Genomic DNA, 26427 nt, shown 5'->3' with positions numbered 1-26427 from the left:
CATTTAAGTCAACCGTTTTAAAGCTTTTTTTCTATTAGGACTAGTTTGAATAGCATATTACATAAGGTTCTTTTTAGTTAGCTAATTATTCGAAAACCTGAATGCGACCTTGAGTCAGTTGAGTTCTGATTGGTGAGTTGTTCAGCACATTTTAAAGGTCAATCAATGGGTTCATTACAAAGAACCGGTTCAAAAAATGATTCATTCACAAATCTAGATGACCCGATCGCAGTAGTTTTTCAGCTACCAAATACTTGAAATAATCAGTGAATAATGACGTAATTTTCAGTCAGATCTTCATACAAAACTATAATTTAGAATATAGTGCACGAGTATAGACTACTTTAATGTTTTTTTTTTTCCCGCCTATGCCACGTGGCCACCATAAATTGTATAGAAAATATATGCATGATGTTTCTTCAGGAATAATGATTTAATATTGAACAGGAAAATTAAGAGCAGACTACATGGATTTGTAACGACAGGAGGGTAAGTCATTTCATCAAAACAAACGTCTTCAACTTTGAACATGCTTATTTTTCATTGAACCACAATTAAACTGGAGAACTCGTGGTTAAAGACTGTATTTTTAGTCAGCTTCAAAAGTTGACAAATTATGAAAACAGATGTTATAAGATGATGCTGTTACGGTTATTAACTTGGATTTTGTTATTTTCATGGATGTCACAAGGGTGCAGTGTTTCAATGCTGAATTTGTTGTCATGCACATGACATGTTGTTACCAATAGAGGGCAGTCAAACTATGCACACAGAGCTCACACATGCACGTTGCATTAGAAATACATTTTCCCGCTGTTCTAATAATGTTGAGGTGTTCATTTGCATTTGTATTTATTTGCTTTAGCATGTTTACTCCTTCCAAAATCAATGTAACACACTAGGAAATTCCCAGCATCTTATTTGGCCCTGAAGCATCAGAATAGTTTCAGAGTCACATTGGAGCTTGCTTATTTTTCATGCAGTCTGGCATCGACTGGCATGCCCACTGGCACCAGAATTTAATGCATTCACAGAGGCGTTTTAATATTTGATTTTGTTCATGAATGCTTCACTGTTTTCTAGGAATTGTTGAAGATTCCAAATGCGAATTTAGAATGTTTCCTTTAGAAGTCTGTTGAGATCCTTTTGCTATTCTTTTCCAGGTGGAATGATCAAATACAAGTGTGTCTGTGTGAAAAGATACAGGCGCTGGCGACAGGCCTTGTCTGCATGGCTGTGGTGAGTCTGGGTTTCCCCAGCTGGATGTGCTTGTTTATGCTTCCATTTCAAGGCGGCTAGAGGACAGCGTGCACGTCAACACAGGTGTGCAAACCACAGAGCCTAACAAAAACTAACTCATGCAGACGTTCATTTTTTAGTTCTTTATATATGCTCTGCACATGTTATTAGATTTCGCTTTTGAAGAGTGAAAACAAATCAAATCACATATAAAAGGGGTTTCTATAATCTTTTAAGTGCATTGAATGTGACATCTACTTTTAGTGTTCATGCAATTCAGCTCAGTTTTGTAGTTTTTGTAGCACTGATTTGTATTATTACACAGAAATAACAGAAAAATGAACTGGTTCTCTGTGGAGCATCCCAGAGGCCAAAAGGTCCGCTCAGGACCAGTCAACACATACATGCTTACACTCTCTCATTTCAACATCCAGAGAAAGAGGGACACGCCTGTCTCTGCTCCAGTGATGGATTTAAGCGATGAGAGGCATTTCGTTTGGAATATTGGACCTCCTTGTGCCTTGGCCCTGCCCTTTGGGCCGAACATGCCAGACTGAATACATAGCTCTAAATGAGGGTTACAACTCCCTTGTAGTCTTATAAAAACACCATTTAAAGTGTCTTACTGTGTTAGTTTACAAGTGTCCACATTTACAAGTACTTTTGAGTGTGTTTATCCAATTGAATGACTGTAATTACAGTTTAGAACACAAAGTTCACTTCAAATTATATGACAGCTTAATCTGACTGTTGTGGGTTGCTGTTTTTCATTGTTTCAGTCTTTATTATAGTCCGATCAGCGCCTCCCCAGTGATTAAACACCTTCATAACTTGAGATACAAAACCTCTACTTCTACTAACTTATTGTACTTTTTGCACTAGAACACAAACCGTTTTAAACTCTCATAAACATTACACTTCAAATCTTTCTGAGCAAAGAGGTGTAATTCGGCTGCAAAACCTACATTGCAATTACAGAAAGTGGATTAATGCTAACACACATTGTGTGTACTAAAAAATTATTTTTGTAAATAATCACACAAAATGCCATGACCTTGAGTCAAGCTGTAAGCAGCTACAAATAGTCGGCTTTACCAAAACCTTCCATTTGCTTTCAAAGTTTTAGCCGGCGATGTTGCAAGCATGACACAAACTCAAATTTAAAAGAAATTTACCCACAAGGCCACTTCCATGTCAGTACTGTGAAAGCGTTTCAAAAAAGTGCTACAGCTACCATATATGGACAGATGTTTAAACCCAGAGCACCCAAGGACACATATGGCGTGGCTTTCAGCGCTACACAACATGTTGTGCTGGCCACATAAAATGGCTCTGCCAGTCTCCTCACAACATTCATTACATTTTATAACCTCTCACATGTGTTTAATTATAATCTGATGGTCTTTTACTCTGAGTGCCATACCATCCACAACCGCTTTATGATTATTCCCTCTCCTATTTCGAACATAGACAGCTCTGCCCTACGAATTGCAGTACAATTTGTAGAGAGCAGCCTAGAAAGATTTAGCCTTTGAATGACACAATGCAACTTAAACACGGCTGGCATACAGATTGTTATTGCTTTAACCAAACAAACCACTTCTAAACGCTGGATTTGCATTACAAGTTCATATTTAGGCCCCTCTGTAAACATTGCTGGGCAGAGTGAATCAATTAAAAGAGCATTACGTTAGTTCCTGTTTATTTAAAAAATGTTTAGACTGCAGAGGCCGCCTTGAAAATTCATATTGTTCCTGTGTCGGAATAGGACGTAGAAAATTGCAAACACATTTGTTAGTTTGAAGCGATTTCTGTAAATATTGATCTGTGCTCTGTATAATGAGGTCAGGGAAATAATGATGATGGTTAACAACTATAAACAAGACGTATAGATGGACACGGGCTGAGAAACGTCAGATCACCTCCACTTCCTGTGCTATATCAGCTGATCTAAACGTCCGTTTTAGTATATGAAAGGCTTTGGTTTAGGTTCTTTAATACCCATAAAATATCTAAACATTTTAGGATGATCATAATGAAAGTGCGACTCTGAATGTGGTAAATATGCAATCATTTAAAAAAAACTATGTTAATGTATGTAAAACATTTGGGACCTGTAAGAACGCTTATGTTCAACGAGGCTGCATTTATTTGATCAAAAATAGAGTAAAAACAAAACTATTGTGATTTTTATTTTTAATTAATATATTTTAAAATTAAATGTATTACTGTGATGGCAAAGCAATGAGCAGTCATTAATAATATACTGATTTGATCCTCAAGAATCTTTTGTTATTATTATCAGCGTTGCAAAATGTGCTGCTTAATATTTTTTGTGGGAATAGTTTGGTATTTTTGGGATTCCTTGATGAACGCGAAGTTCAAAAGAACAGCATTTATTTGAAATAGAAATGTTCTGGATCATCTAAAAGCCTTTACTGTCACTTTTGATCAATTTATTCACCTGCTATGTATAATCAGTTGTTATTGTCCCTTATCTATTTTATGAAATTTTCATCACCACCTCCCTTTTCCATCCCCATCAACCATACAAAAACAAAAAAACAGTGAATAGAATTGTAATCTTTTTTCCCCCCATTTTCAGTCATGCTGAGAGCGAGAGAGACCCGTGCCAGTCACCATAAATGTAAAACACACACTTTTAACTAATCAGCCCTATTGAATTCAACCGACAATGGCCGTTCATTCTCTGGCCACCCAAGCAGCACAGCAGATCATGTGTTCCTATTGTTCTCACCCAATTTTTTTCCTCCCCCTTTTTACTTGCCCCATACAGACAATGCTTTGCTCCGATTGCTGCCATCCAGACGCATCTATCTGTTGTTAAAGGTGTCAGCTGTTATCTCCCCCGTATATTACCAGCTATTTCAAAGATTCTTTCAATTTGTGCCAACTGCTGCCTTCCATTTCTGGAGCATGGTTCTCTCTAAACTGCTCCAACATGCAGAGCTCTTTAAATCTTTAAATCTGAGTCTTCTCTGATAAAGTTTTGAGAGTGGAATGGGAGGGAGAGAGTCAGACCCCCCATTTGAATTACACAGTCCCAGTGCCGTTTGGCTCCTGCAGCTCATGATAACGCTGCCAAAGCCAGACATGAATGAGAGACAGCCCTATCGCTCCTGCGATCAGCTCTTTTCTCTCTAGTTCCTCAGTCAATGCATGTTCAGTACGTCACAGAGCTCCTCAGGAAGATGTAGTTAAACTACGTCAGCTCTCCTAATCTCAGTGCTTCCCAGCGGAAGCTGTTGAAAGTTCCAGACCTCCAGTGAAGATATTTGGTGCGTTTTCAGGAGTTTATATATATATATATATGTGATTTTTTTAAGTCTTGTCATGTGCTTTTCTTGGGTGGTTATAACCTGTTAAGTGCTGGAAAATCCAGTTTAAAGTCAAGCTGCCTAAACTTATCACTCATGGTGTAAGAAAACATATTTCTCTAGGATTTTTACATTAGAATGACCATTTGAATGATAATCGATCGTGTCTTTAAACTTTGGTTTGCTTGTTGGCCCCTAAACTTCTATTGTAAAGGCATTTCTCAATAGGTACGTTTACATGCACTCATTTTCGGCAAGCTAAATGAATCCAATCCGATTTCAGGGAACCCATTTTTGCCTTGATGACATCTAAAAGAATAGCTGAAAAAAATATGTCAGACACTGGAAGGTTAGAAATAAGTAAAGCATGTGAACATCAATGATTTTATTATAAAAGAGCACCGGCAAACTGCACTGCGCATGAGCGCAAGGTATTTTTAAATCTAAATGAGATTATTTCTTATTGATTGGATTATTTCAGGTCTACACCCCCTTTTCCAATCCATTTCATCCCAATTGAATTCCTATCAAGCTCAGTCAGATCGATGAAGGTGTTTACATGAAGCCTTTTTAATGTGATTGAGCCATCAATCCGATCACTAACAGATCATTTGAGTGCATGTAAACAGCTAATGTAAATATATCGCATGGTATTGTAGTTTAACATCAGCAATTTTGACAAAGCAGCAACTTTCAGCACATTCTTTTTGAGAAACTGAACCTGAACGTGTAGAACGAGATTGGCCTCACGGCCTAAATCACTGCTCTCTGACTCCACAAGGCAAAACCCTTGACCCGCTCCCTTTATTTCCTGATACTAAGGGGCCTCGACAGTAACTTCAAAAGCCAATGGTGTATCAGATTCAGACAGGCCCGAGGTAGCTGACAGATGAGCCCGTGTTGTGGGAAGCCGAGGAATTTACAGCACACTTCTTTCATCTCTATTGGTGGGCTTATTGTACTGAGGACACTAGCCTGGGGAGACACAACAATAAAACAGGAAGTGTAGAGCTGATACATAAATAAACTGCCTTCCCTCGCCTCACCTAATCGCCTCTCACATCTTTTTAGCATTTAGTCACCCAAAATAGTGTGGGTTTTTGAGTGACAAAATTTGACATTTGGTATAACCTTAACAAACAACATCAAAATATGATAATGTTTTAAATAACAAGTAGGCATACAAGAAAAACAATAGGAGTCTTTTTTTTTTTTTTTTTACTTTTATTTTGTTAGTTTAATTTCCTATAAAGGGCGAAGGAAATGATGGTCACAAAGGGTTTCTCTTTTCTTTTTTTTCCTCAAAGTTTTCTGAAATCAGTGTTTTAGACAACAACAAAAACAGAAACGCTTCAAATCTTTACATGAAGAAGGAAAGGCAAAGAGTCTTAACAAGGTGGACAATCCTAGCCACCCCTTTCCTTCATTATTTCCAACAGCAATATGAAGATTTCAAAGCCCACTCCACCCAACACCCCCCCACCCCACCCCACCCCACCCCAAAACAAACAAACAAAAATCTCAGAAACAAATAGATATAATTATATATTTATATTTATAATATATTTACTCTTTAAAAATATAACTTCAGTCTAGTGACTAACATCTGTACAAACTACAAAAATAAACATCTTATATAAATAATTTATATGGCATGACATACATTTGAAACGAAACCCCTATGCAGGACCCCCATTCCCCATCCCCTACCCTTGTCTCTTGTCTGCCCAAGCCACTTCTGTCCTTAAGCTGTACATGTGCTTTAAATTGCTTATTTCATGTTGATTTGTTTTCCAGATACAGTAGCTACTTGGTTTGTTTCTGTTAAAATGCATTTTGTTAAATAAAGAGAGAGAGAGAGAGAGAAGGAGAGTGAGAGAAGCTGCCACTTACATGAACACTTTTTCCCTGCATTTAATCTGGCAGTGACATGACCAATACTGAATGAGTGAGCTTTTATCTGAAATTAGACCTAAAAAAGAGAACTGAATTGCAGACAGAATACTAGGAAGACTAGCACCAGCGCTGTTTATCTGTCCCTACACTGGCCTTGTAGGAGAAGCCCAGAGGACAACTACCAGGTAAACAATTGCGTAGGGCTTTTTGCTACTTGCAAAGCAGCCAACAAGATGACAAATAATAACAATAATAATAAATAAATAATAAAAAAATGAATTGAAAACAAACAAGCAAACAAAAATATCCTTTTGCACTCATACAAAATTCCCTTTGTGAATGATAATTGATATTTGGGTAAACAACATGTTTGCCTGATGTCTCCCAAACGTTATCTGGGGTATACACAAACCGAAGCCTACTCATGTATGGCTAAAATAACCATAGAGGAAAGGGGGGAAAGTGTCATTTAACCACCATTTCAAGTATATAAATGTAGACTGCAAATGAGTATATAATGGATCAATGGAACAGGAAACACTAGACCCATATTTCTGCTATTCACTGAAAAATTGCAAACAGACCATTTCAGACAAGTATGTATAAAACCATGAGAAGTCATAAAACAGATGATAATATTACACTAATAGTCCATATCAGTGACAATGTATTACTGAACAGTTTTACAAATTAATTTTGTATGATTAAAAGTTAAGAAGGCACAATGGTTGTCAGTATAAAGTAAAATAAATAAGGGGGGGGGGGATTAGGACATTTAACTGAGTAAAACTGTTATCTATATAGGTCTCGGTTTTGTACAGTGCAATCAAAGATAAGTTAACATCTTTGAACAATACAGATAAGCTTCCTATTGGCTGAAGTTTTACAACTTGTTAATATAAAGTTAAATCTTGGCTTATGTTGGGGAAAGGGGTACTGCATATTTTCAAGACACATAATCTTAAATTTGAAGTGTAGCAGCAAAAAAAAAAAGGGAACACTGACCTTGCTTTTCAATAACCTAATATCATTTCACTTATTTTTACATATAGCATATTTGATAATCTATACAATGGAGGTAATAAGGCCTCCAAATCCTCTTATACATCTTACATTTACACAAGAGAATACACATGTAACTCTTTAGTGTTTATATATATATATATATATATATATATATATATATATATATATATATATATATATATATATATATATATATATATATATATATATATATATATATATATATATATATATATATATATATAGTTATACATTTCTAAGAAGACCTTTTTAATAATTTAAAGATAAATTCTCTTGTCTGTGTGAGGTCTATGTACAGTTCAAAGAGATAAAAGACACCGGGCTAGGGCTGGGAACTTCCCTAAACAGCCAGAGATTCCAGACAAAGGGATGTAGGGGTTGGGAGCAGTCTAGCAATCTTTGGCTGCTTGGATCCATGCACCACCTGTAACACATGCAAAAGATAGAACAGCGTTATGACCAGTACGGACAGCTGTCTGCTTTTTCATAATATAAACTTAAATGAAGTACATAAATGTCTAGTATTGGGACTTGAAATGTGAAACCTATGAGAAGATCAGAGTCTTTACCTAGCGCCTGGTCAGCTTGATGCTGGTTTTTCTCTGTGGATTCTAGATCTTGAAGTTCCAAAGAGTCCCTCTTATAATGTGTAGATTTCCCATACGTTTGAGAAATCCTCTTAGAGTTGTCAAAAGAGTCGGACTCATTATCCTCAAACTCTTCATGCATGTAACCCTGGTATGACCCTGGCAAACTGGGGTGCACTGCCACTGTCACAGAGGCTGTTGCTGTAACCATGGTGATTGCATTGTTAGGATGCTGCAATGCCCCAGGGCTGTGTGCTGGGGCTGTAGTCCTGTTTTGTTGCTGCCCTCTCCCTGGTTGTGGCCCTAGGCCACACTGAGTAGTCCTTCGAGGACAGTGAGTCCTGTCGCTAGGTAAATGTTGTCGACTCTGCCCTTGGAACTCGTGTTTGTTGTCCCACCGTGTGATCTGTGAACTGACCGAGTTGACCGCGTTCTCCTTGAACTCGATGTTCTGTCCCTTAGAGTTGTTTTCATTAAAAGGTTTTACCACCTTGGAGGCAAGAACAAGCACAGACACATTATAAAAGTGATCAAGAGGTACATCAAAAGCAGTTCTTATTTTTTTATTCTGTCAGGTCGACTTACTGTGAGCTTAGGGAAGCTGGGGTTCTTGCTGGCTTCAAGCAGTATATGAGAGGTTGGAGGTTGAGCTAGAGACGTGATGTATGCGCTCTTGTCACAGTACTTGTACTCCTCCTCGCCGATGCCAGAGGTGGTTGTAGTTTCAGAATAGTATTCGGAATCAGAATTCTCAGAAAATGCCTGACGTGGTCCCTTGGGGATATGCCCAGCGTAATACCCATGGTGGTTCATAGGAGGAGGCATGGGCTCAGGTGAGGGACTTTGCAAATGACTGGCATTGTTAGCGGGTATGACCTCAGCCGGGGGGCCCATGAGCGAAAGCAGTACCGGAAGTAGCACCAAACCATTCAGGATCCCCAACAATGTCAGTATGGCCAACACTGCAAAGAAGTATCTGTCGACAAAAACACAAGTGAAAAGAATATTAAAGTTAAAGGAGCCACCAAACACCCACAGCATGTTGAACCAAGATATGAGACAATAGGGTCATCGTCTAGGACAGGGGTGGTGAACTCCGGTCCTGGAGAGCCGCAGTCCTGCAGAGTTCAGCTCTAACCCTATTCAAATCTCACCTGCCTGTAGCTTCCTATTAACCCTTCAGGCCTTGATTAGCTTGTTCGGGTCTGTTTGATAAGGGTTGAAGCAAAATTCTGCAGAGCTGTGACTCTCCAGGACTGACCTTCACCACCCCTGATCTTGGAGATGAGTTGCTTTATGATGTTGCTTGCCCTCTTATCCATGATTTCTTTCCCTACATTAACTCTCCCTGATTCCTCTCTCCTGGTGACATAACAAAGCTGGAGCCCTCATCTATCACCACTGCCCTGCCACTTCCTGAGGAGATGTGTTTACATTAGTGAACAGATTCTATGCATCAGAAACACTCACCCCCTCTCCATTGCTTTTCTCCCTCTGCTTTCTTCCCTCCCTCTGTCCTAAAAGCTGCCACTGCTGTTAATGTAAGTTTCTCCTCAGAAACTTAATACCCCTTCTTATTGAGATCTTATTTCACCCTGGCCAGGGCATGCTACCTTTATGTTTATGCTTAGCAGGCCAGGCCAGACCTTTGCTTTCTACCTTTTTCTTCCTCCTACTATCTCTCCCTCTACCTGGCCCTCAACAGACATACTGGATCAAGAGCTGATCACAGAACACTAATGTTGAGATCTACTGAAAGGTATTTGAATCATGTGGAATAAACTCTTATTTGCTAAAAATCGGTAAAACTGACCCTAGAATCCATCAACAAAATTTTTTACTGTCAACAAGTATTCTGTGTGCAAAAGAAATTTGTTCCATCAAATATCTCACTTATTAATCTCTCTGAAACCTTTCTGATTGAGACTAGCTATTTTCTCAGTGGGGGTGACTGAAGCAGGACTAGCAGGAAACACCACCCTCCACCTCCAGAGCCAAGAACGTGGAGGACTGGTTGGCACTGGCGCTAGCGAGTCTGGTGGTGCAAGTGAAGTGGTTGGTGAGTTGCTTAAGGTTTGGAAGCAGCGCTGAAAACATATGTTTGAATGAAGGGGCCAAGGGAAAGGGTTGTAAATGAGGTTCCCCAGGCTTTAGCTCATGGGTGAGTGCTAGCAGTAAAGGCTAGAGATATAAGGCTGAGAAGAGCTATAGTAATTTCGCTCTGTATACTGGCTTGCGTGTTAACATGTAGCGCTCACTAATAGGCTGCAGGGCTGTGAGGGTGCCTGTGCCTCTGTGCTTCAGCTCAGAGTTCTGAGGGAGGGCTCTGATTCACCACAAGAAAGACAGTGCATGAGAAAATTAAAGAGCACTCCAGTTAAATGGTTACACTAAAAAGAGACAATTCAGCTGTGGTTCAGACTTCTTGAGTTAAGAAAAAGAGGAACAGAATCTGTAAATATAAAAATAAAAAAATAAAAGTTTGGAATGTTCTTTAAACCTCCCACCTTCTGACCATTTTTGCTTCTGTCACATTTACAAAAACCTTGAGTTTAAGAAATAAAGAAAGAGGGGGAAAAGTTCATCTTTGGCAAATCTGCTTGGAGTATTCCAGACGTACAGTGGAAACTGCTGTCCATTGACCGGTCTCCTCCAATGAGGCCATGTGTTTACTTTGGCTCTCTGAGAACCGTCAAACAAATGAATCAAAAAACCCTGTTAAAAAGATTACAGGTCTGACGGTCATCGCACCACTGAACCTCCAATTTGGATCTATTTTGGTTTTGTCTCTATCGCAGCTTCCTGAGGAACCAAGACCTGTACTGTATCACAGAACCTCTGGTTTTAAAGACTATAATTACATATTTTCAGTCATTATGCATAGTCAGAGAGAGGTAATATTTAAATTGACCTCTAAAACCCAAATTTCCAAGGTGGCCTGTCGGGGTCTGTGCATAAAACTCTGGTCAGGAGACTCTGGTCAAAATTATATGCCACATTTAGACCAGGGACTGAGCTATGCTATGTGTTTCTCAGATGGAGAGAAGCAAGCCTGCATTCATTTCCTCCACTCCTGCCTCCAACTTTTCTCATGTCTGTTTCATTAACATAGATGTTTCAGACAGCTTAAGTGTGAACCATTTTCTTTCTCAGTAATCTCTTTCCACACCAATGGATTAAAACAGTTAGAAGAATCACTTCGATAGGAGTTCAAATAAGCCAAAATCATCCATTCAACACAGTATGTAATGTCCAGTGAAAACATGAAGGCTGTTTAACAATGAGGCAAAGAAGCCAGCCATCTCTGGCTGCGCTTACGTCCACTTTTTGTTAGTTAAAAGTGCTCATTCTGTCTGACAGTCCTGTATACATGAAAAGATTGGAAAAAGGGCGCATGTTTATTTTACTAAGTCAACATTCCGAAAGTGGAGCGTGATTTATTTAAGGAGTAAAAAATTAAAAAAGAAAAGAAAAAAGACTAAACCATCCATGGGCCCCGCCTGGGTTAGACCTCCAGAGTAGACCTAGTGTTAGGAATTCTGTTGTTTATATAAACTGTAATCTTTTCCATTCCAAGTCAGGGGTTGGAAAGGGTGGCTCGTTCTAAGAGGGGCCGCTGAGCTTGTTCTCCTGTTTATTCAGTGTCCCACAGCCAGGAGATGTTTACAGCAATATATTTATGCTACTCCCCAGCTAGAGGCCCAGACCTCTCTCTCTCTCTCTCTCTCTTTCTATCAGCATCTAAACAGGACCTCCCACCATGAATGCCCCAGTGCTGGCACGCTGCTTGTACCAAGTGGTTTGCTCCAATCCCCAACCCCCAATCTTTCCTCCAGCTTTACCACTGTCCTTAAGCAATCTGCTATAACTACCCCCTGCAGTTTCCTGGAGACCCAAACCACACTGCTCTTCTCCATTTCCAAATTATTCTTTGGTGCAATAAGCGAGTGCTTGAAAAATAATCAAGAGGCATATTTGTAATTTTTAACATGCAGCTATGTTTTACTGGATCCTCTAACTAAGCCATTTTTATGTCATGGGTCTGTTTGAGGCGGATCTCAAGGTTGTGGTTTGCTTTCAGCAGAGCCTAGATCCAGATTTGAAAAAAGAAAATGTTTTTTGGCATTTTTGCGTTCTGTGAACCAGGCATTAAACCAAGCAGAAAAGCTACCATAATGCGGTGGCTAGAGGGAGTTCACAACCAAATGACTGGACAGTTGACATCCCCACAGTCAGGATGGGAGAAACTTTGAGCAAGTGTGTGTATGTTGAGTCACAACACAGTGGGTTGTATATTTACATGTTTACAAGCAGCTGCTGCACACCCTTGTTGTTTCCTCCATTTGTTGAGCATTTAAGCAGCTCAATGATGTTTGTAAGAGTGCTTAGGTGGTCTACAGGGAGTTAACATCCAGACTGACAACACCAGGTGATAGGGAGGCAAAAGTAACTACCTGTACCCTACAGCCACATGGACAACTGTCTTTCTGCCTAAGGCCCACCACTATTTTGAAAGCCAGCATATGGGCTGACCTCAGAGACCCACTTAGAGAACTGTCAATCACTCACCTCATGATAAAGTCAAACTCAGATCCGGCAAGCATGAGCACTCCCAACAAAGTAGAGATGGCACCGTCAATCACAGGAGCGAACATATGCTCCATAGCCACGGCTGAACGAGTGTTCCTATCCCCAATGGCAGTCAGGAAACCCTACAATGTGGAAAATAGAGAGAATGAAACTGGTCTATTCCATTTTATTAGCAGGAAAACAAATACTGATAAATTACTGTGCAAGATGTTCTTACCAGTGCGATGTGCACAGTAAACTCCACCCCAATACCAACGGAGGCTATAAGGATGACAACAGGAATGGCACTCAGTTTGATACCAATTAGGCCCATGATGCCAAAAAGTTCCACTGTCATCATGGCCAAAATAAAAACCTGTTAAATAGAAGAAAAGATAAGCATGTTAGTGGTTACATCACAATGAATTATGTACATGGAAATAGCACTACATGAATTACAATGCAAAAATGGGCCTCACTGGACCAATATCCTCTACATTTCACTGTTGTCTGCTCTGAGTATCAGATTACATAATGGCTATTTCCTGGCCCCTCCCCGTGTCTTCTCAATTTCAGGGCTAGGGAAATGAGTGACACAATATGATAAAAGAGCATAAGGTCCATTCTACTCTCTCTTTCCTGGTGCAGTGTAGTCCTCAGTGCTTTCCTACTCAGGAGAAACTGTTTTTCTATAAATTAAATAGGGCACTTAGTTAAGTTTTTCCCTGAAAGCCTTTGATGTTGGCAGGGGTTCCAATTTGGTCATGTTTAAATTGGAGATGGTAAACCCCATTTTACTGTGGCCACATATAGGCTGTGAAACTGAAGAGGACAGAGACGTTTTTTTTTTCTGAAAACTAAGTGCCCTTAACTGTTTACATGATCATTTAAATAAATGGCAAATGCATTCACACATAAATTAGTCTGAAATATTACAGCTAAACCATGAATACATGTCAACCAAGGCCAATGGCCACTTTTAGTTTCCTTGCTTCTTCATGTTGAGCTGAGGACCCCACCAGCATTTGTAAAACGCCTCCTAGCCCCTGAACTAACTCACCCATCCACTACCCCCAATACACCCAGTCCCTGATGGATGGGTTTAACAGGCCAAGGTCGTGAATGGGCAGATCCATCCTGTCTCCAAATTTCTGGACAAAGGCAGTTGGATGTAAAAGCCTTCAGGAGAGCTTTGCATTTCTTGCTGCACCCATTTGAATGACAAAAGTTAGTAGGGGTAGAGTACTTATGTGTGTGACTGTGTGTGTATATGTGCATATGCAAACAGCAACCTCTAGACAATACGCCAAGGCCCTCCGCAGAAAACTGCCCTGGTGGCAAAGTTATTGAGGGGATCGGGGGAGCAAGAGAAATAAGAGAACAGGGGAAGAGGCTAGAAAAAAGGAGTTAGAAATGGATTAGGGTGAGAGGAAGGCAGACTTACAATGACGCCTGCAGTCCAGGGGTTAAGCAGGAGGATGGCGCACACCAGGAAGGTGCAGGCAAGCACTAAGCTGATGGACAGCAAGAACCAGTGGCGCAGACCAATGTACTGTTCCCAAAACAAAAAGGGGTAGCCGTTGGGATAGTTCTGGATTCCCTGACGCATAAATTCCTCGCAGATTGTGCGCACACTCTCAATAGCTTCAATGAAGTCTGAGGCTTGTCTGAGGCCGTTCAGGTAGAAAGGAAACTGAGCGAACTCTAGAGGCTCTGCTGCAGGGACTGAAAAAGAGAAGTAACGCTCTTAGACATGAACACACTTTTGAAACATGCATCCATAAATATATGCTAATGTCATTTTCTTTGGTTTACTTACTGCGAAGGTTCTCCCCAGTGGTGTCGTACTTATCATGGATCCACTCCCGAGGATGGGGGTAAAAGTTGGCTTGGGAGGCAGCATAGCCTAGCGGATCATTACTGACCCATACTGTCAGGTAGATGTAAAAAACCTCTGGTGGAATCAGACCATCCTCATCCACCAGGCGACGAGATGTGAGCTTTAAAAGAAACAAAATGTGTAAATGTAAGCTTTGGGATTAACACAGAGTTTTGGAGGAGTATTTAAAAAGAATGGTCCAATAGTTGACCACACACCTGGCTGTAGTTGAAAGGGTCTTTTTTAGAGCCAGTTTGTATGAGAAGCTTGTATGCCAGTGCTCCATCCTCTGTGCCATTGCGATAGCTGTCATAGGTGATTCTGCCAGCTTCCCAGTCAGCATCAAATGTAGCCTGCAGACCTACATGGAGTATGAATGTGTACAATTAGACCTACTGCGAAAAAGCTGTTCAAACCTTCCTACTTTTCTTTACTCAATTCAGTAAGCTATCACAGAGGATTTTTAAAATCGCTCCTCCCTTGGAGAAGCCAAAAACTTGGGTCAGATTTAATGCCAAGCCACACACACACACACAAACAGGCGTATAAACCAAAAGCCCACCCCCCTGCTGGGTCCTCCATCTTTCTGCCTGGTGCTGAATAAATGTGTGTGGGCTGAATAAACTAACCAGAAAAAGCCTTCGTGCTCTCCAAATAACAAAGTCTGGCAACAGCTGAAAAACAGTTTCCACAACCATTCTGTAATTACAGAGATCTCCTCACAAGAAAAGGAAATAGCATAAGGGAGAAATAGAGAGTCTTTCAACCACCTCCAGTTTCCACAGCCTTTCAAAATAAATAGCTTCTTTTTTTTTCTGGGTTTGAGTTATTGTGGATTCACCTCACAGTAAAGCTCTCAATACAAACCAATGTGAGCAGAGAGGTCACAAACCATCTGAGATAACCCCTGACCCTCCCGTAATCCTCTCTATGCCCAGAAGGGTGGAACACAAATGCAGATGACAGGAGTGAACTTTCACTGACCTCTATCTCTCACCTTTGGAGATAAGAGCTTTTCCCACACAATGAATGAACACAGCTGAAAATGTTTGTTTATGTGGCATTTTTCACCACAGCTATGTTTCATATTTCCGAATATTTTGTAGATATTTATATATCTTTATCTATAAATAACACAATGGTGCAAGAAAAGTTATGGGCTGAATTTTCAGACTTAGGGCTAGGCCTTAAAAAAAATTGTCGAAGTAGTAAAAGCTGTAGCCTAAGCAATCACCGCTAATGAAAATTAACTTATTGTGAACTTACCTTTGAGCCAATCCTGGAAGTAGTGTAGCCACATTCTGGGAAGCTTGTGATTGCTGTCCTTAACGACATATTTTACGGAGTTGAAGGCATTGTGAAGCTGTAGAAGCTGTCTTTGAGAACGGGCATAGTCAAAGCCATCCATGGTAACCAGGTACATGTTATAGAAGGAAAAGTATTTAAACTGGGCAGTGATAAAGTCATACTCCTTTGTGTCTCTGGGGACAATATCAGTCAAGTAGAGTCCATCATGAACCATTGTAGTACCATAGAGGCTGAGGCTCAGAAGAGCCACGAAAACGACGACCACCACAGTCTTAGTTTCGGGCTTCAGCAACAGAGGGGCATACTTTTCCCGTGCAAAGCTTGACAAATTCCAGCGAAAGAAGGGCAGAGGCACACACTCACGGTCTTCTTTGGGCTCCTCCACCTGGGCTAGAAGGTCTCGGGTGGAGCTGGAGGTGGTGAACAGCTGGGAACTATAAGGGTCAGTGGTGGGAGTGGGTGTGGATAGGACCATGGATGGAGGACTGGTGGATATCTGGGAAGTGGGTGGCAGAATGGTTACAATATGCTGACCAGCTGCATCACACTGGGTGAATGCCTGCACAGTGGTGGTGATGTGGGTGCTGGTGGTTATAGTGGAGCCAGTATAGGTGGGGGTGGAAGGAGCATGCTGGTGGTTGTCGTTAGCATCTGAGAACTCCTGAGGCCGGATCTGGATCACACGAGACGAACAGGGACTGGAAGAAAACAAACATATAAATCCACATGTTAAGTACCAAGAGCTTTGGCATAATAAAAGTGCTGTTATTAAGTAAGGACAGGGCATCTTAGTTACCTGTAGAAACAGCACAGGATGTCCAGTCTTTTGTCCTCACGCCTGTGCAGGTCCAAGCTCAGAATGGCAGGGAAGATCAGCAAAACCATGGCAAAGTTAAAGACCACCACAATAGCCGCCTGAAATAAAGAGTAAGAGAGAATTTAAGATAAATGCCAAGTCTTTTCGTTCATGGGTTTTACGCTGCCACCCAACTCTACAGTTGCTGTCTGAACTTGAGAAAAAACACTCTGCATTCAAGATCCCTCGCTGTTTTAGTGCCTCGGATTGAATCCCAGAAAGTAAAATATGCACCCTAAATCAACTACAACCCCCTCCACCATCACTCCACAAATAGTCAACAATCTAAGAAAGGGGACTCCCAAGGTCAAATCGAGTCTGAGCAGAACCCCCACCCCCCACCAACTCCACCAGCCTCAGACAGACATTATATTCTGTATCATTACAGTGCAGACCACCCAGGGTTAGCCTGGGGAGATCAGAGAAGCACAGTCTGATGGGCTGGGTGATATACTGATATATTCACTCATCTCATTACCTCTCTCTCTCTTGGTATCCCCTCTCCACCTGAAAACCAGGCTGTGACTTTAGTTGGATGAGGCGGTTTGACCATAAAATAAAGAGAGAGAGAGAGAATGCAAGAAAAAAAACAAAGGCCATCCTCACTTTGAATGAACTTTGACTGCTCGTTTTTTAAAGCCACCTTTCACTGCCCTTTTCAGATAGTCAAAGCTCCTGCCAGTCTTCCTGAATGGGCATCACAAGGCGCAATAGTTTATGACATGTACTCACACACAAAATACACACTCATACCTGAAGTGAGAAGGCCCGGAGAGCAGGAATAGGCACTAGGGCAGCCATGAAAAAAGCAATCATGTTATTGATGGAGGTGAGAGCCACACTGGTGCCGGTTCTTCTTAGGCAGTCACCTGTCCTCTCCTATGGAGAGATATGGCAAAGAATGAGCTGTGATCTTCAGAAACAACAACAAAAAGCCCAAGCTAATTCCCTAGAAGTCAGGATCCAAAGCATGTTCATGAGGTACGTGCCTTGAACGGGATGTTGGATCTGGTCTCAGTGAAGGAATGAGCCAGCAAAAACATGTCATCAACTCCAATGCCCAAGGCCAGGAATGGCAGCACCTGTGAAGGAACGCACATCTCTGAGTTACAGCCATGCCCTAACATTGAGTGTGAATTTAAGACATTTAGGTGTGTACTACTTACCTGCGTGGTGGCAGCATTAAAGGACAGCCCCAGCAGTGAGCACAGTCCAAGTCCTGCAGCCACAGATAGAGCAACTAGAAGCACTCCTGCCAGCCCTACAGCACCCTGAGACTTAGCACAGTCCCATCGCAGCATGGTCACGCATGCGTATGCCAGCTGTGCATAGAGAGACACATGTAAGGGAATAGCTCCACACATATGGAGACACGCTCATCACATATCCATTAGCCTTAACTCGAGTTGCCACATTAATGGATGTCTTACCATGAGCAGATAACCACCTGCCACCCTGATTACACTAACATCAGAGAAAGACTTCATGATGTCATTAAGAGTGGTGGTAGAGAAGGCGTAAACATTGGAGGAAGAGTTCTGAGGAATGCTCCCATGGACAGCCTAGAAGCAAACACAGTTTTAAACATTATTCCAGAGGATCCAACCACATGATGTTTAGTATTTGGATTGGAAAGAGCATGCATGCATGGGTCAAATCAAAGAGGCTTGTGACTGGCTGCAATTTAATAAATTTAGGCATGAGCAAAGTTGCTTAACCTAGCATTGTGTGTTTTGAATGCACTCGGAACTGAGCAAATCGTGAATTACTTTTCGCCACACAAACATTCATTATTCTGTGGGCCATACCCTCATCCACCTCGTATTTGATCCCAATAACACACAAACAAGATAGTACGAGAGCATATGAAGCTTGACAAGCAAAAATAATGAGCACAGATGCCAGAGGGCAGAGGTCAGATGGATCAGATGAGATCACATGGTCTCTCAGGCTACTCAATCAGCACTATGAGTGTCCAACAACCTTCAGGGGAAAGGAATACCTCATCACTTTGTTTTTACAGTGCCCTATCCCCCTACCTCCCCTGACTCCAGTTCCCTTGCTCTCTTTTCTGAGTAGACATTACCGGAGGCTTTTCTCTCTCTATAATTATACTTGAATCAAAATGGAAAAAACTGCTGTGATGTCATTTTGAACAAAATCAAGACAAAACTAAGTTCATTTTGGGAATTCGAAATGGCTTGCCAGAGGGAAATCTCCACACAAGTTTGCTCCGGCTGCAAAACACCTTCATACTACTCCGTGGCAATTACATAATAGATAGGTGTGTGCTGAGGCTCCGCCTTCCTTTACATTGAACACTTCTCTGGCTCATTTCGTCTGTTAAGCCTGTCGTAAGATCTCCACGGGAGAAAAGCGTAGAAGCCCATATTTACATATTCATCTAAAAGTTGCACTTTTCAGTGTGGGCGTCATCAGAATTTTAGATAATAGTATACCACTGATCACGTATTTCAAACTTAATTTCCCCTTAAAAGAAGGAATGAAAAAGAACTTTGCTGTAAGCATATTGGGGCCTTAATTCTCTCAATCTCTCTCTCTCTCTTTCAGTAAACATGCTGGGTGTCAATTATCACAAAAACAGCTTGTTCATATAACTGGGAGTCTGTCAGTGGCCTCCTAGGAGGACTCCGTTTACTAGGCAGCTGAGGATTGATGGAATTCAGGCAGACGTTGCCATCCTCTGGTCTAAGGAAAACAACCCTCTTGCACCAACTTGTGACCTCCTGCGCTCTTTTTACCTTTCCACCCTAGCTGGGCACCCTCCACAGTCACTTAAACCATTCAGACCTCACAAAGGGATGTGTGGGTGTATTATGACAAAGGAAATTACCTCAACGAACTTCCTCTGCCAGGACTCCAGGATGGCAGTTGCCTTGTCCTCATTCCAGTTGATGTCATGGATCTCATAGTCATCTTTAAAGTGCTCATATAGCTGTTTGGGACTCATGAGGAGAAACATGGTCTGAAGGGCCTCCGCACTATACAGGAAAATACAGAGGGCTGAGTGAGATCTGAATGTACAGACATGTGTACAGATACCATTGTGTTGTAAAGTGATAATAAGGAGACGTTATAAGGGAGACATTATAATAAAGGCTGGAATGATGCGTGTCGTCCATCTCATGCTTTATAAATCACTCTAACACTTCCACTGAGATTAGAACAATGCTCAAAAACTGGGCAAAAGGCCAATATACTGCTCTTTGCTGAAACTTTAATTTATTGCAGATTAAACTTCTGCACTGAAAATACACACATAAGAGATTGAATTACAGGTGTCAGATACGTTTGTTCTTGCTTTTAGCTTACCCACAATTTGTTTACTTTGTATCATATGTTCTTTTTTCCTGTTCAATTTCAATGTGTTTTCATTTGTCTCCACTCTGCATTTCAGAGCCGCCCGTAGGTTATGTGGCTGTCCATCATGTTTAATTGGTCTTTCCTATACTGGGGTCAGAGGTGGAAACTGATCCCTCTTCATGTAAGGAATTCCTTGGATGTGTGAGGTTATTAGGAGTCAGAAAGATTCCTCCCTCTCTCCATCTCTGTCTCTTTCTGGTTTTCTCTCTTACTTTCTTTCTTGTCAGGGCCTCCTATGAGAGGCCCACCCACATACCCCCTCCTCGTACCTATCCTTTTTTCTTCCCCCTTTCTCACCTCTGCAAGGCATTCTGGGAGTCCTTTACTCTTTCACCCAGGATCAACTCCTCCTGCCAGTGCATGAACTTCTTGGAGAAACCATGGCAACCACTCTGAAGTTCAGCAGCAATGTCAGGCACCTAAATAATACATAGACCATGCATTCAATGCAAACGTGTAAATTCTATTCATAATTACACAATATAACATGTAACTCATAGTGATAAAAAATTGTAATTTGAATAACAACACTGTTCAACTTCTCACCTGCCGTGGGTCCTTATTAGGGGCACTATGAGGGCAATCTGTGTCGTTGGGATCCAAGCATGGCCGGTTCATATAGGCATGGCCCACCTGAGCCTTATCTAGCATCTCCCGGAAGCTCTCTAGAGATGTAAACTGGCTCAACTCCTCCATTAGCTTGAGGGGGTCCAGATTCATCCACTGAATGTCTGGCATGCCCCTGCGACAAGAAACACAATAAACAACAAAACTGAGACATTTTAAATTAAGTGAGCAGACTAAATGTGTCGATTCTATGACTTTTTCAAAAGATAGCACACTTTTTTCAAGCAAACCATTTTCCCCTTCCCTGTTGCAGCTTTCTCTGAGCCTGCCGGGAGCAGTACCTCCCTGGTGGTGGTGGCGGACTACAGATGCCGCATAAAGTAGCGTTTATTATCCTGTTACACGGAGTGGCATAATGTGCCGGCGGTCTACAGGCTGCTGTCTCTTAACTTTGTGCATCGAGTCATAACGATTACCTCTGCCTCTAAAACATCTTGATAAGGATGAAGGCGGGCAGTGGGAATGCTGAAAAGGACTGTGCCGTCTTGAATGCTGCTTTGAGCCTAGTGTTCTCAAGCCCTTAGCCTGCAGGTTTTAATCTATCATCTCTAACTCTGTGGGTATTGAGAGAGTGGGCTGTTTTTTATTGATGTGCCAAAGATTAATTCTCTAGGTGTAGTGGAGTTACAGTTGGACTCTTTTTAAAGTTCTGATTTACAAGAGAAGACTACAGCAGGGTGACTCTGAGGAACACTGATAACCTGAAAATTGCTAACATTTGACATTATTTAATTATCATTATCAAAACCTTCCCAACCAACAGATATGTAGCTCAAACATCCCAAGTTAAAATGCCATAGAACCCCGAGTGAGAGAGGGACCTTTCACTGCGATGAGTATTTGTGGGTAAAGAAGAATAAAAGTGAATAGTGTCCTAACTCCAGGCCCAAACTCACTCTAATAACTCATGAAGAGCAGCTTCAAATAAAGCTGGTTCTCTCCCATTCCCACATACCAAGCGCCTTTGCTCCTGCTTGCAAAGAGAGTCTCCTTTATCTCCTATTTTTTGCTTGAGTGAACCGGTCTGGGCTCTTTTGTTTTTCCATAGATTGCTGCTCTTTGTTCCCTCAAGTTTTTTTCTCCCTCACACACTCTCTTCCTCCCTTTCTCTCTCTCTGTCTCTCTCTCTCTCTGTCTCTCTCTCTCTCTCTCTCTCGCTCTTTTCCCTTTAGATGAAAAAAAAAAACAGCTGAACTGAAGCGGAAGCTTGAGAGGACATTAGCCTCAGTGGCTAAAGTAGGCCCACTTCACACATATCCAAACAGTGAAAACATGACTATACAAAACAATTTTTAAAGGCCACTCATGCTTCTTGGAAAACCCTGGTATTTATGAACTTGGGCTGATGAAAATGAAAAAAATCTCTTTGAGACTTTTCACCAACAAAATATTAAAGAGATGTTTTGGGTGGAAGTGTAAACTACCTTGTCTAACGTCCACAGTTAATTTCACCCACTTTTTCCCTCCCTCTTTCTCTTTTTGGGCCCATGACTTGAATAATGCCCATTTTATTTGTTGGACAACTTACAGCTCCAAGCCTGGGCGATTACCATGAGAATGCACAGTGTTACCCAGTGCTGACAAAGCCGGGCCCCCTCCAGGGCCCCCTCACTGATGGACACTCACTCGTAAACTGAAAGAATGCTTACCATTGTCTGACCCAAAGGCTCCCCTGCCCCCCACCCTTCCCTCCTTCCCACCCAGTAGCAGTCATCTCTCTCACTCCCTCTCTGTCACTGTTCCCTTTCCGTGAGGGTTTCTTCAGGCTAGGGGATTGGGTGGTGGGACAAGGGTGCAGGATTAGAAATTGTCCTGTAAAGCCCCCTCAACACACTGTTGACAGCTCAAGCCACACTGACGACAGAACCAGGCTTCAACTTATCAACAGACTAAACAGAGCTTTTGCTAGGGGCTTGATGTCAGAGAATGTCGCAGCCAGTGCCATTTTGGTCGAAGGTAAAGCCCAATTGTTATAGGAGCGTGTGTAAAATCAAGGAGGGTGGTCAAAAATGTACAGTTACAGTTCAGGCACAGTCCCTTGTTTAATGGTTAATTCAGGTCTCTTGAGTTTAGATATGTTTCTAATAGTCCAGTGAAGCTATACATGACTTCATTTGAGATATGTGGTTATATGTTCATTAAGAATAAGCAGAATGCTTACGGTAAATAGGCAGAGCCTCCCTGCAGCTTGGAGCCTTCCCAAAAGCAGTCCAAAGGAGTCACGATCATACAGGGGAAAAGCTTGTCAATCATCTGCAAAGAAATTGAGTATAATCTTCAGTAAGGCAGATTTCAAGGCACATAACAAAAAAATAGCAAGTTAAGTTGAATAAACACTAGAAAAGCTGTCTGAAGACCTAAGCAAACAGTCAGTTATTATGAATCAGTGCAAAAAATTGCATAATAAAAACATGCTTACCCTCTCAATCATGACATTTTCTATAATTGGGACTCCGGATTTGAAGCAAATTTTATTAAGATCCCAAGATCTGTGGGTAGAAATTGTACAACCTCAAATTAAACGACTGGCCCTCATGTTTATAAGTGTTTGAAATTCCTTGTAATCCTGCTGGGGGTTGTACTCACTTTCCATAAAGAGATACTTGAACTTTGCTGGCCGACAGAGCAGCTTCCAGGTGAAGCAGCAAAGCCTCTTGTGTAAGAATATTGGTCCCTTCCTGTTTGGGTATCTGTATGAGCATTTGTGAGGTGAACACTGACTCCTCTCCCTGCTTCTCTTTTGTGTAACGTAGCTCCTTGCTCACCCGACTGCCAGCTGAGAAAGAGAGAGAACGCAGTTTGTTATCTTCTAACATTTAGAAAGGAGACACCTTTATGATCTTGATGTTTTAATTCCTTTTGACTATGGATAACAACAAGACAGAGGAACAATATTGATTTATGTTAACTGTCACACTGCAACAATTATTTCCAAAAAAACAACAACATGATCCCCAGTGAGAGGTTAATGTCATAATTAAACCCAAATTAAACACTCTACAGTTCTCATTTCCCCTGTGAATATTCCAACTAACTCCAAAAACAGATGTGTGGATCACATTTGTGTCTTTACCATACTTAAGATTGAAAATGCTCCTTATGACATGGCCAATACTTTTACACAAGGCTAACAAACGGGCTTTTGCACAAAATCCTCCAGAAATTCTGAAATGTGGCTGGCTGAAAACTGATGGATAAACATTGAAAAACTCTTTCCCGGCCTTACTCCACACTGCTTATCACAGACTGCGTTCCTGATTAATAAGTTTACTCAAAACGTTGGGTCTTGATCTACAGGTCACCATCCCTGATCCAGGATGTGAGCATTAAATGGAAGGAGGGAGCAAGGTAGAAGAGCAGAAACAGAAATGCCGTTCATGTGGTATGTTGAGTCGGGATGAAAAGCATAAAAGAGTGCATAGGAAAATTCGTAGTCCAGTCCCCTTATTAACAGAGGCGGTGGTGAAAAGAGAATGCGGGGTATCTGCGGCCCAGATCAGAGCCTACCCGTCTGCCCCTCCATGTCCCAATACATGACGACAAGCCTGCAGTGGCTGGCTGGGCCCACCGAGCCACTTTTTCTCCCCGGCACATCTCGCTGCCTGCCTCAATTAATTGAGAGAGAGAGAGAGTGTGAGAGAAAGAGACATAGAGAAAGAGAAAAATAAAGTGAGAGGGGTACTGTTCATGCCAGGGGTGGCCCACAGCTTTGTAAGTGGCTTAGAGATCTTTTAAGAACAATCCTTTAACACACATGAAAGGTTTGGTTTAATGAAAGAGAAAGCTGAACAGATTGCACCGCAAATATAAATGGCATGTGACTTGCCCCGAAGCTTACTATTTGATGCATGCAAACATTCAACCTCCTAGTTCCATTCATGTCCGCCATCTGACATGCAGGTTACTTAAACACATTACTTCAAAAAATGTGGCAGGCGAAATCTGAAGACCGTTTCCATCTGCAGAATGCAAACACGTATGCGTGTCGATCTACAGACAGCATGTTCATATTTAATGCATCCAGGCATCTGCAGGAATTGAGCTCCAATCCTCGGGCCTGTAATCACAGGGACTCCTGAAGTAAATTATAGCTATTTGTGTCTGGTTCCTCCCATCTGGACCACCCAGCTAGAGGCCCGAGTGGGCCCCGCCGCTCAGCCACCGCTCTACTCAGCCACCCTCCAGATGGGAGCTTTGCTATGTTCTCTCGGCTCGCTGCTGCAGTACACTTAAAGAGACAGGCACGCAAATACTTTCACAGCCAGAAACACAACATAGAATTGGGGAAAACAGACTGTGATACAACAGTGATTTTAGTGATTTTTGTACTGGTTTTTTGTGATTATGAAAGCTTTTGTTTAAAAAGAAAAACTCAACAGACACCAAAATGAGGGCAGCCTAAAGGTGTTGTGTGATATCAATCCAGCAATACTGCCACACAGAGCTTACTCTCTTCCAAGCAGAGACCCTTCTTCCTTTGTTGTCCTTCGTTGTTCCCAGTCTTGGGGGTGACATCACCATCACGGGCCAATAATGCACCTGGAGGGTCCGACCAGTGTTCCCCAACATAGCCAGAAGAAAAAATAGCCTCAAGTGTTTCAGAGATTAGATAGCTTTGTGACTGTAAATACTCTCTAGCAAATAAATTGATAAAAGCTGAAGCTAATCTAAAGTCTGCCCTCACTAGCTGGAACACAAAGGTAGCAAGCTTCAGCAAGCTTGTCTCAAGGTCCCACACAGGAGCAGACCAGCAAAGTGAGCTGGTGTGAGGGGGTTCCCTCCCAGTGGGCAGTATGGAAAGTGACATGTAATTAACTTTGAAGAAGCCCCCTGCTCCCCAGTGTCACCCTGCCAGTGGACCCTGTCAGCTCCAATCTCACTCATGTCCACCCTGGCTCTGCCTATCCAGTGCTCCGCAACATATCACCCACAACTGCATGCTTACACTGACCAGAAATAAAGTTTTGTTTACGATATTGATACATAAAAGTAGCAATAAAATGTGATTTGAATTAAAAATTGCATAATAAAGATGAAATATACTAAGAACTAATTACAATAAGTGTCATGCTAAATTAATCTACTTTAAAAATTACAGAAAAAGGTGCCTTTGATTTCTACGATTTGAAGATTTGCATGTGGTGCAGTAGCTATGAGCAGCGAGTTCTGAAACCTAGTGCTTTCTCCATTAGGACAGGCCACCTTCAAAGTGTTGTGGGCCAGATTAGAGGGATTAAGAGGCTTCTGAAAGGACTCACGCTGTTCTGGAGGAAGTCCCACAAGGAAGAGTGCTGAAAGAGACATTTTTACCTGTTTTCACCACCCAAGTAAATTCGAGAGCACAGATACACTGCCGGGTGCCAGTGCGTGCCCACGCACACACTCTCCCAAACACGCTTTCACTCTCTTTTTCTGTTTCCCTTTTTCTCCCAAACACATTAGTATATGAAACCATTAAGAACAAGCTGGTCCAGCTCTTTTTCCTTGGGTCGGTCAAGTCCAAGTTCTTTGTTTGATTTTTTTTCTTCCTCTTCTTTCCATTATGTAGACAAGGATAGATTTGGCAGTGCAAATCTTTTTAAACATTTCAGCTTCACTGCAACTCTCAATCACAAGGAGTCTCAAAGGCTTGACCATGACTGAGAGAACCACCCCATCTCACCCGAATACAGTGGCAGATGGAGACTGCTCCACCTC

The 26427-nt window shown here is 41.7% G+C and overlaps 1 protein-coding gene and 1 long non-coding RNA gene across 4 annotated transcripts in view; one reads left to right on the top strand and one right to left on the bottom strand.

Annotated features, from left to right (window-relative positions):
• The first annotated feature begins 231 nt into the window (after nucleotides 1-231).
• Nucleotides 232-1942, top strand: LOC113038252 (uncharacterized). Its single transcript, XR_003274746.1, has 3 exons — nucleotides 232-489; nucleotides 1164-1323; nucleotides 1674-1942. It is a non-coding gene; the product is annotated as an uncharacterized LOC113038252 (long non-coding RNA).
• Nucleotides 1943-7762: 5820 nt separating this feature from the next.
• LOC113038251 (protein patched homolog 1-like) overlaps nucleotides 7763-26427 on the bottom strand; it is a 32160-nt gene continuing 13495 nt past the window's right edge. For 2 of the 3 annotated variants that reach the window (XM_026195542.1, XM_026195540.1), the window contains 20 exons: nucleotides 23317-23506; nucleotides 23150-23219; nucleotides 22892-22983; nucleotides 20650-20845; nucleotides 20401-20522; nucleotides 19574-19721; nucleotides 18150-18281; nucleotides 17886-18041; nucleotides 17709-17801; nucleotides 17473-17598; nucleotides 16660-16778; nucleotides 15822-16561; nucleotides 14774-14916; nucleotides 14496-14676; nucleotides 14121-14401; nucleotides 12915-13052; nucleotides 12677-12819; nucleotides 8693-9083; nucleotides 8090-8597; nucleotides 7763-7944 (listed from right to left, as the gene is read on the bottom strand). In XM_026195542.1, coding sequence (XP_026051327.1) covers nucleotides 7910-7944; nucleotides 8090-8597; nucleotides 8693-9083; nucleotides 12677-12819; nucleotides 12915-13052; nucleotides 14121-14401; nucleotides 14496-14676; nucleotides 14774-14916; nucleotides 15822-16561; nucleotides 16660-16778; nucleotides 17473-17598; nucleotides 17709-17801; nucleotides 17886-18041; nucleotides 18150-18281; nucleotides 19574-19721; nucleotides 20401-20522; nucleotides 20650-20845; nucleotides 22892-22983; nucleotides 23150-23219; nucleotides 23317-23506 — 4004 coding nt within the window. In that variant the 3' untranslated portion in view covers nucleotides 7763-7909. The remainder of the gene's footprint in view (nucleotides 7945-8089; nucleotides 8598-8692; nucleotides 9084-12676; nucleotides 12820-12914; nucleotides 13053-14120; nucleotides 14402-14495; nucleotides 14677-14773; nucleotides 14917-15821; nucleotides 16562-16659; nucleotides 16779-17472; nucleotides 17599-17708; nucleotides 17802-17885; nucleotides 18042-18149; nucleotides 18282-19573; nucleotides 19722-20400; nucleotides 20523-20649; nucleotides 20846-22891; nucleotides 22984-23149; nucleotides 23220-23316; nucleotides 23507-26427) is intronic. The other variant, XM_026195541.1, reaches the window with a different exon arrangement.

The sequence above is a fragment of the Carassius auratus genome, chromosome 21 (assembly GCF_003368295.1).
Source record: "Carassius auratus strain Wakin chromosome 21, ASM336829v1, whole genome shotgun sequence".
Taxonomy (NCBI): Eukaryota; Metazoa; Chordata; class Actinopteri; order Cypriniformes; family Cyprinidae; genus Carassius; species Carassius auratus.
Note: the sequence above shows the minus strand (reverse complement) of the source record. Positions and strands in the feature narration are given on the sequence as shown.